Source organism: Oncorhynchus nerka, unplaced genomic scaffold (genome assembly GCF_034236695.1).
Source record: "Oncorhynchus nerka isolate Pitt River unplaced genomic scaffold, Oner_Uvic_2.0 unplaced_scaffold_5614, whole genome shotgun sequence".
Lineage (NCBI taxonomy): Eukaryota > Metazoa > Chordata > Actinopteri > Salmoniformes > Salmonidae > Oncorhynchus > Oncorhynchus nerka.
In genome coordinates this window covers 1-10340 of record NW_027035698.1, presented here as the reverse complement: position 1 = coordinate 10340, position 10340 = coordinate 1, and the positions used below count along the sequence as shown (strand labels likewise).

At 46.4% G+C, this 10340-nt stretch overlaps 1 protein-coding gene across 1 annotated transcript; it reads left to right on the top strand.

The window, feature by feature from the left end:
* Positions 1 to 469: 469 nt before the first annotated feature.
* LOC135566350 (gamma-crystallin N-A-like) lies at positions 470 to 7785 on the top strand (the record flags this gene model as incomplete). The annotated part of the gene is made up of 5 exons (XM_065014094.1): positions 470 to 538; positions 3227 to 3275; positions 4442 to 4563; positions 7010 to 7145; positions 7685 to 7785. Coding segments are annotated over exons 1-5 (452 nt in total), but the record flags the coding sequence as incomplete, so codon positions are not given.
* Between the last annotated feature and the right edge of the window lie 2555 nt (positions 7786 to 10340).

Below are 10340 nucleotides of genomic sequence, written 5' to 3'. Positions count from 1 at the left end.
TTATTTAATGAACCAGTCAGGAAGCAGACATTAATCTGTATCTGAATAACCATAGACGGCCATGGCAGAAGCCTCCATTCTGAGTAGTAGCAGCCAGATGCTCCGTTCCATTCAGCTCTACAGTGCTATACAGCCTGTCCTGCACCCAGCCATCCAGGCTGAATGCAGTTATTATCATGGAGGGAAGGCATATTGTTCCAAAAAAAAACGCTGAATAGTTAGGAGGTAAAACTGTTGGCACTGCACTCCTTGTTCTGCTAGTACATACGCAGTGTCAAAGAGGGTGTGTGTGTGTGTGTGTGTGTGCGTGTGTGTGTGTGTGTGTGTATGTGTGTGTGTTTACAATAATGCAGCATGTGTGTGTGTGTGACCTGTGAGCTGTGTTTAGCATATGAATGTGTCCCAGGGCCTGTGATCCTTCTAGTAGCTCCTGTCAGCGGTGACCTGGACAGCGCTGTATTTAAAGGTCTTTCTCCCGGACTCTTGGAGCTGACATGAACATCTTCACTAAAGTATACGGACTAGCCCAACAAACCAGGTATGTTCAGAGTGCTGTGATCAGGGTGTGCTGCCCGTCCCGTTCAGGTGAGGTGTTAGATAGGGGAAGAGTGGTGGTGGTGGTGGGGGGGGGTATTCTACAGTAGTGATTCTGTGATTCCCTGACCCCCCACCCTCTACAGCCCCCCTCACCCCACCCACCAAGCCCGTCTGTGTGTCCGTCCGTATGTCTGCGTATTCACAGGCGGCCCAATTCTGATATTTTTTTCTCTAACTGATCTTTTGACTAATCAGATTAGCTCTTTTGCCAATAATCGGGCTAAAGATCAGAATTGTGCTCCCTGTGTAAACGCAGCCGTAGTTCCTCTCTGTCCTCTAGTTTGTGTTGCCCACCGTCTCTCCGACTCTGTTACACATGACCATACAAATAGTTACAGAGAATCCTGTAGGATTATAGGATCGCTATCAGAGTTGGGGTCAATTCCATTTCAATTCCAGACAATTCAGGAAAATTGGACATGGAATTAGGTTTACTTTCTGAACTGACTGGAATTGAAATTAAATGGACTTCAACCCTGATCTCTATGCACATGACACCAAAAGTCGCCCAAATCATCATTGATGGCTAGCCTGATTCCCGTTAAATCATCTAATTTTGAACGATGGCTAGCCTGATTACCGTTAAATCACCTAATTTTGAATGATGGCTAGCCTGATTCCCGATAAATCATCTCATTTTGAACGATGGCTAGCCTGATTCCCGTTAAATCATCTCATTTTAAATGATGGCTAGCCTGATTCCCGTTAAATCATCTCATTTTAAATGATGGCTAGCCTGATTCCCGTTAAATCATCTAATTTTGAACGATGGCTAGCCTGATTCCCGTTAAATCATCTAATTTTGAACGATGGCTAGCCTGATTCCCGTTAAATCATCTAATTTTGAACGATGGCTAGCCTGATTACCGTTAAATCACCTAATTTTGAATGATGGCTAGCCTGATTCCCGTTAAATCATCTCATTTTGAACGATGGCTAGCCTGATTCCCGTTAAATCACCTAATTTTGAATGATGGCTAGCCTGATTCCCGTTAAATTATCTCATTTTAAATGATGGCTAGCCTGATTCCTGTTAAATCATCTCATTTTGAACGATGGCTAGCATGATTCCCGTTAAATCACCTAATTTTGAATGATGGCTAGCCTGATTCCCGTTAAATTATCTCATTTTAAACGATGGCTAGCCTGATTCCCGTTAAATCATCTAATTTTGAACGATGGCTAGCCTGATTACCGTTAAATCACCTAATTTTGAATGATGGCTAGCCTGATTCCCGATAAATCATCTCATTTGAGCGATGGTTAAATCATCTCATTTTAAATGATGCTAGCCTGATTCCCGTTAAATCATCTATTTTAAATGATTAGCCTGATTCCACGTTACGATGGCTAGCGATTCCGTTAAATCATCTCATTTTGAACGATGGCTAGCCTGATTAAATCATCTCATTTTAAATGATGGCTAGCCTGATTCCCGTTAAATCATCTAATTTTGAACGATGGCTAGCCTGATTCCCGTTAAATCATCTAATTTTTGAACGATGGCTAAATTATTCCCGTAATCATCTAATTTTGAACGATGGCTAGCCTGATTCCGTTAAATCACCTAATTTTGAACGATGGCTAGCCTGATTCCCGTTAAATTATCTCATTTTAAGCGATGGCTAGCCTGATTCCCTGCTAAATCACCTAATTTTGAATGATGGCTAGCCTGATTCCCTTAAATTATCTCATTTTAAATGATGGCGATGGCTAGCCTGATTCCGTTAAATCATCTAATTTTAAGCGATGGCTAGCCTGATTCCCGTTAAATCATCTAATTTTGAATGATGGCTAGCCTGATTCCCGTTAAATCATAATTTTGAACTCATTTTAAATCATCTGTTTGATGGCTAGCCTGATTCCAGTTAAATCACCTAATTTTTGACGATGGCTCATTTTAAATCACCTAATTTTGATGGCTAGCCTGATTCCATTAAATCATCTCATTTTGAGCGATGGCTAGCCTGATTCCCGTTAAATCATCTCATTTTAAACGATGGCTATGTTTCAGTTTATAGGAAAGGATTGAAACACAATTCTAGTTTGTCATAATGGCCTGATTTTAAGGATAAGTCACAAATGGCACCCTATTCCCTATGTAGTGCACTACTTTGACCAGAGCCCCATACAGCCCATACAGGTCTGGTCAAAAGTAGTGCACTACATAGGGAATAGGGTACTGTTTGGTACACGTCCTAAAATTACATTAGACATTATTACTGGAAAAAAAAGTACAAAGTTCACAGATAACCATTCCGTCTTTAAAGTATAATCATTGGCTCTATAGATATCAAATAAACGTTTTAGTCACAGATACATGCTGTCCCTTATCGGAATTTGGCAGCAAGATTATTGATATGTGTGTGCGTGCGTTTGCGTGCGTGTGTGTGTGTGTACATCTGAGTGAGATAGCTGGCAAAGGTGCTGTGGACAAAGGTCATGTAGCCAAAGGTGCTGTGGACAAAGGTCATGTGGACAAAGGTGCTGTGGACAAAGGTCATGTGGACAAAGGTGCTGTGGACAAAGGTCATGTGGACAAAGGTGCTGTGGACAAAGGTCATGTGGACAAAGGTCCTGTCTGCAGTTCATGTGTTTAACTAGAGGTTCCTCCATCCTGTCTCCGCAGCAAGCTGGGGTCTGTGCTCCAACGTGCCTTCTACGGGTCCAGTGGGAGGGTAGGTCCAAACGTGTGATGCCCTCGTCCAACACACAAGATAACGGAGCTGACTTTTTAAATCAGAGCAAAAACCGTTTATATTTCATTAAGTTAGTTATTTCATAGAGAAAGCCCATGTACCACGTCAGTAAGTTAGATATTTCATAGAGATGTACTATGTACCACGTCAATAAGTTAGTTATTTCATAGAGATGTACCATGTCAGTAAGTTAGATATTTCATAGAGATGTACTATGTACCACGTCAATAAGTTAGTTATTTCATAGAGATGTACCACGTCAATAAGTTAGTTATTTCATAGAGATGTACCACGTCAATAAGTTAGTTATTTCATAGAGATGTACCATGTCAGTAAGTTAGTTATTTCATAGAGATGTACCATGTCAGTAAGCTAGTTATTTCATAGAGATGTACCGTGTCAATAAGTTAGTTATTTCATAGAGATGTACTATGTACCACGTCAATAAGTTAGTTATTTCATAGAGATGTACCATGTCAGTAAGTTAGTTATTTCATAGAGATGTACCATGTCAGTAAGCTAGTTATTTCATAGAGATGTACCACGTCAGTAAGCTAGTTATTTCATAGAGATGTACCGTGTCAATAAGTTAGTTATTTCATAGAGATGTACTATGTGTCAATAAGTTAGTTATTTCATAGAGATGTACCACGTCAGTAAGCTAGTTATTTCATAGAGATGTACCACGTCAATAAGTTAGTTATTTCATAGAGATGTACCACGTCAATAAGTTAGTTATTTCATAGAGATGTACCACGTCAGTAAGCTAGTTATTTCATAGAGATTTCAATAATTATTATTTCATAGAGATGTACCGTGTCAGTAAGCTAGTTATTTCATAGAGATGTACCGTGTCAATAAGTTAGTTATTTCATAGAGATGTACCATGTCAATAAGTGATGTTACCATATCAATAAGTTAGTTATTTCATAGAGATGTATGTACCACATCAATAAGTTAGTTATTTCATAGAGATGTACCATGTCAATAAGTGAGTTATTTCATAGAGATGTACTATGTACCACATCAATAAGTTAGTTATTTCATAGAGATGTACCATGTCAGTAAGTTAGAGAGAGTTGTTAATATTTACTTAGTGGTTGTTGATGATGATGTTATTTTGTGTGTTGATATTGTGTTGTCAGGTGACCCTTTTCGAACAGCGTAATTTTGCCGGCAGACGTCTGGACCTGAGTGCCGACTGCCAGAAACTAAGCGACAAGAACTTCCCAGAGAGATGCAACTCTGTGCAGGTGGAGAATGGAGCGTAAGTGGGTTAGGGCTCTGTGGAGAATGGAGTGTAAGTGGGTTAGGGCTCTGTGGAGATGGAGGGTTAGTGGGTTAGGGCTCTGTGGAGATGGAGGGTTAGGGCTCTGTGGAGATGGAGGGTTAGGGCTCTGTGGAGATGGAGGGTGAGTGGGTTAGGGCTCTGTGGAGATGGAGGGTGAGTGGGTTAGGGCTCTTTGGAGCTGGAGCGTAGGGTGAGTGGGTTAGGGCTCTGTGGAGATGGAGGGTAAGTGGGTTAGGGTTAGGGCTCTGTAGAGATGGAACGTAAGTGGGTTAGGGCTCTGTGGAGATGGAACGTAAGTGGGTTAGGGCTCTGTGGAGATGGAACATAAGTGGGTTAGGGATCTGTGGAGATGGAGGGTTAGTGGGTTAGGGCTCTGTGGCGATGGAGGGTGAGTGGGTTAGGGCTCTGTGGAGATGGAGGTGAGTGGGTTAGGGCTCTGTGGAGATGGAGGGTGAGTGGGTTAGGGGCTCTGTGGAGATGGAGGGTTAGTGGGTTAGGGCTCTGTGGCGATGGAGGGTTAGTGGGTTAGGGCTCTGTGGAGATGGAGGGTAAGTGGGGTTAGGGCCTGTGGAGATGGGAGGGTTAGTGGGTTAGGCTCTGTGGAGATGGAGGGTTAGGGTTAGGGCCTGTGGGAGATGGGATGTAAGGGTTAGGGTTAGGGCTCTGTGGAGATGAAGGGTTAGTGGGTTAGGGCTCTGTGGGAGATGGAGGGTTAGTGGGTTAGGGTTAGGGCTCTGTGGCGATGAAGGGTTAGTGGGTTAGGGTTAGAGCTCTGAGATGAAGGGTTAGTGGGTTAGGTTAGAGCTCTGTGGATATGGAGGGTTAGTGGGTTAGGGCTCTGTGGAGATGGAGCGTTAGGGGCTCTGTGAGATGGAGGGTGAGTGGGTTAGGCTCTGTGGAGATGGGAGTGGGTTAGGGCCTGGGAGTTAGGCCTCTGTGGAGATGATTAGTGGGTTAGGCTCTGTGGAGATGGAGGGTAAGAGGGTTAGGGCTCTGTGGAGATGGAGCGTTAGTGGGTTAGGGCTCTGTAGAGATGGGGGTGAGGGTGAGTGGGTTAGGGCTCTGTGGAGATGGAGGGTGAGTGGGTTAGGGCTCTGTGGAGATGGAGGTTAGTGGGTTAGGCTCGTGGAGATGGAGGGGGTGAGTGGGTTAGGCTCAGGTGAGGGATGGAGGGTTAGTGCTCTGTGGAGATGGAGTGTTAGGGCTCTGTGGAGATGGAGGGTTAGGGCTCTGTGGAGATGGAGGGTTAGGGCTCTGTGGAGATGGAGGGTTAGGGCTCTGTGGAGATGGAGCGTTAGGGCTCTGTGGAGATGGAGGGTTAGGGCTCTGTGGAGATGGAGGGTTAGGGCTCTGTGGAATGGAGGGTTAGGGCTCTGTGGAGATGGAGGGTTAGGGCTCTGTGGAGATGGAGGGTTATGGCTCTGTGGAGATGGAGGGTTGGTGCTCTGTGGAGATGGAGGTTTAATGGGTTAGGGCTCTGTGGAGATGGAGGGTGAGTGGGTTAGGGCTCTGTGGAGATGGAGGGTTAGTGGGTTAGGGCTCTGTGGAGATGGAGGGTTAGTGGGTTAGGGTTAGGGCTCTGTGGAGATGGAGGGTTAGTGGGTTAGGGTTAGAGCTCTGTGGAGATGGAGTGTTAGTGGGTTAGGGCTCTGTGGAGATGGAGGGTTAGGGCTCTGTGGAGATGGAGGGTTAGGGCTCTGTGTAGATGGAGGGTTAGTGGGTTAGGGCTCTGTGGAGATGGAGGTTAGGGGCTCTGTGGAGATGGAGGGTTAGTGGGTTAGGGCTCTGTGGAGATGGAAGGTAGAAACTCTGTAAGAATAGAGGAATTAGTAGGTGCAGAAACTCTGTGAAATGAAGGGGTGAAACTCTATTAAGAAATAGTAGGTTAGAAACTCTGTAGAGAAATAAGAGGTTAGGAAACTCTATGGAAAATGAAGGAATTAGTAAAGTTAGAAACTCTGTGGAGATGGAGGTTAGGAGCTCTGTGGAGAAGTGGAGGGTTAGGAGCTCTGTGGAGAATGGATCATAAGTGGAGTGGAGCCACCTACTGACATTAATATGTCACTGCAAAATGACACGCATTCTTCTGTATAGAAAACTGTGGATTATATCACATTGAACAGGAATACCTGTTTACTTCAAAAATACCAATTTCATTCAGAACAAACAAATGATTCCGAGCAGGAATTTATTTTCAGTATCATTGCAGTAATTCAGATCTGGCCAATTACGTTCTTAATGTGTTCATCCTAAGACATGTAGATGTATCTGGTCCCTAGTTTCCCCCTCCACCACCCTGTTTGTTGTCTGCAGTCATTGTTCCACTGTTCAGAGGTTGTGTCTATGTGTGTGTGTGGTTCAGATGGGTGGGCTACGAGCAGGAGAACTTCAGAGGTTGTGTCTATGTGTGTGTGTGGTTCAGATGGGTGGGCTACGAGCAGGAGAACTTCAGGGGACGTCAGTACCTGTGGGACATGGCAGAGAAGGGAGAGTACAACTGCTACGACAAGTGGTGTGCCCAGGTGGACCATGTCTCCTCGGTGCGCTCAGTCAAACAGGTGAGACGGAGAGGCATAGGAACACACACACACACACACGCGGACAAACAAACACACACACACAGACAGACAGACAGACAGACAGACAGACAGACAGACAGACAGACAGACAGACAGACAGACAGACAGACAGACAGACAGACAGACAGACAGACAGACAGACAGACAGACAGACAGACAGACAGACAGACAGACAGACAGACAGACAGACAGACAGACAGACAGACAGACAGACAGACAGACAGACAGACAGACAGACAGACAGACAGACAGACAGACAGACACACACACACACACACGGACAAACAAACACACACACACACACACACACACACACACACACACACACACACACACAGACAAACAGACAAACATACAGACAAACACACACACACAGGGGAAATACTTTCAAACTAAAATGACTAGCTACTAGTTTCTGTTATTGGCCAACCTGGTACAATTATCCCCTGAGGACGACCCACACAGACTGGGACAAACACACACACACACACACTAACCTTCTGTATCGTCTCTCCCAGGACTCGTCTCCTGCCCGAGCCCATCTGTTTGAGAGGGCTGGGTTCTCTGGTAAGAGGACAGAACTACAGGATGACATCCCCAACATGATGATCACAGTCCTGTAACAGGGCTGGCCTTATCTCAGGTCCTGAGGGGGTGTGCACCCCTGATAAGATAGCATATACAGTCTCAACAGGGCTGCCTCTATCCGTGTCCTGGGAGGGGTGTGGCAATTCTCACATACAGTCTCAACAGGGCTGCTCTATCCGTGTCCTGGGAGGGGTGTAAGTACCCCTCTATAATATACAGTCTCAACAGGGCTGCCTCTATCAAGTGTCCTGGGAGGGCGTAAGTACCCCTCTATAATATACAGTCTCCAACAGGGCTGCCTCTATCTGTGTCCTGGGAGGTGTAAGTACCCCTCTATAATATACAGATACCAACAGGGCTGCCTCTATCCGTGTCCTGGGAGGGTGTAAGTACCCCTCTATAATATACAGTCTCAACAGGGCTGCCTCTATCCGTGTCCTAGGAGGGTGTAAGTACCCCTCTATAATATACAGTCTCAACAGGGCTGCCTCTATCCGTGTCCTGGGAGGTGTGCCACCCCTCTATAATATACAGTCTCAGCAGGGCTGCCTCTATCCGTGTCCTGGGAGGTGTAAGTGCCCCTCTATAATATACAGTCTCAACAGGGCTGCCTCTATCCGTGTCCTGGGAGGGGTGTAAGTACCCCTCTATAATATACAGTCTCAACAGGGCTGCCTCTATCCGTGTCCTGGGAGGGGTGTAAGTACCCCTCTATAATATACAGTCTCAACAGGGCTGCCTCTATCCGTGTCCTGGGAGGGGTGTAAGTACCCCTCTATAATATACAGTCTCAACAGGGCTGCCTCTATCCGTGTCCTGGGAGGGGTGTAAGTACCCCTCTATAATATACAGTCTCAACAGGGCTGCCTCTATCCGTGTCCTGGGAGGGGTGTAAGTACCCCTCTATAATATACAGTCTCAACAGGGCTGCCTCTATCCGTGTCCTGGGAGGGGTGTAAGTACCCCTCTATAATATACAGTCTCAACAGGGCTGCCTCTATCCGTGTCCTGGGAGGGGTGTAAGTACCCCTCTATAATATACAGTCTCAACAGGGCTGCCTCTATCCGTGTCCTGGGAGGAGCGTAAGTACCCCTCTATAATATACAGTCTCAACAGGGCTGCCTCTATCCGTGTCCTGGGAGGGGTGTAAGTACCCCTCTATAATATACAGTCTCAACAGGGCTGCCTCTATCCGTGTCCTGGGAGGGGTGTAAGTACCCCTCTATAATATACAGTCTCAACAGGGCTGCCTCTATCCGTGTCCTGGGAGGGGTGTAAGTACCCCTCTATAATATACAGTCTCAACAGGGCTGCCTCTATCCGTGTCCTGGGAGGGTGTAAGTACCCCTCTATAATATACAGTCTCAACAGGGCTGCCTCTATCCGTGTCCTGGGAGGGTGTAAGTACCCCTCTATAATATACAGTCTGAACAGGGCTGCCTCTATCCGTGTCCTGGGAGGGGTGTAAGTACCCCTCTATAATATACAGTCTCAACAGGGCTGCCTCTATCTGTGTCCTGGGAGGGGTGTAAGTACCCCTCTATAATATACAGTCTGAACAGGGCTGCCTCTATCCGTGTCCTGGGAGGGGTGTAAGTACCCCTCTATAATATACAGTCTGAACAGGGCTGCCTCTATCCGTGTCCTGGGAGGGGTGTAAGTACCCCTCTATAATATACAGTCTGAACAGGGCTGCCTCTATCCGTGTCCTGGGAGGGTGTAAGTACCCCTCTATAATATACAGTCTCAACAGGGCTGCCTCTATCCGTGTCCTGGGAGGGGTGTAAGTACCCCTCTATAATATACAGTCTCAACAGGGCTGCCTCTATCCGTGTCCTGGGAGGGGTGTAAGTACCCCTCTATAATATACAGTCTCAACAGGGCTGCCTCTATCCGTGTCCTGGGAGGGTGTAAGTACCCCTCTATAATATACAGTCTCAACAGGGCTGCCTCTATCCGTGTCCTGGGAGGGGTGTAAGTACCCCTCTATAATATACAGTCTCAACAGGGCTGCCTCTATCCGTGTCCTGGGAGGGGTGTAAGTACCCCTCTATAATATACAGTCTCAACAGGGCTGCCTCTATCCGTGTCCTGGGAGGGGTGTAAGTACCCCTCTATAATATACAGTCTCAACAGGGCTGCCTCTATCCGTGTCCTGGGAGGGGTGTAAGTACCCCTCTATAATATACAGTCTCAACAGGGCTGCCTCTATCCGTGTCCTGGGAGGGGTGTAAGTACCCCTCTATAATATACAGTCTCAACAGGGCTGCCTCTATCCGTGTCCTGGGAGGGGTGTAAGTACCCCTCTATAATATACAGTCTGAACAGGGCTGCCTCTATCTGTGTCCTGGGAGGGGTGTAAGTACCCCTCTATAATATACAGTCTCAACAGGGCTGCCTCTATCCGTGTCCTGGGAGGGGTGTAAGTACCCCTCTATAATATACAGTCTGAACAGGGCTGCCTCTATCCGTGTCCTGGGAGGGGTGTAAGTACCCCTCTATAATATACAGTCTCAACAGGGCTGCCTCTATCCGTGTCCTGGGAGGGGTGTAAGTACCCTCTATAATATACAGTCTCAACAGGG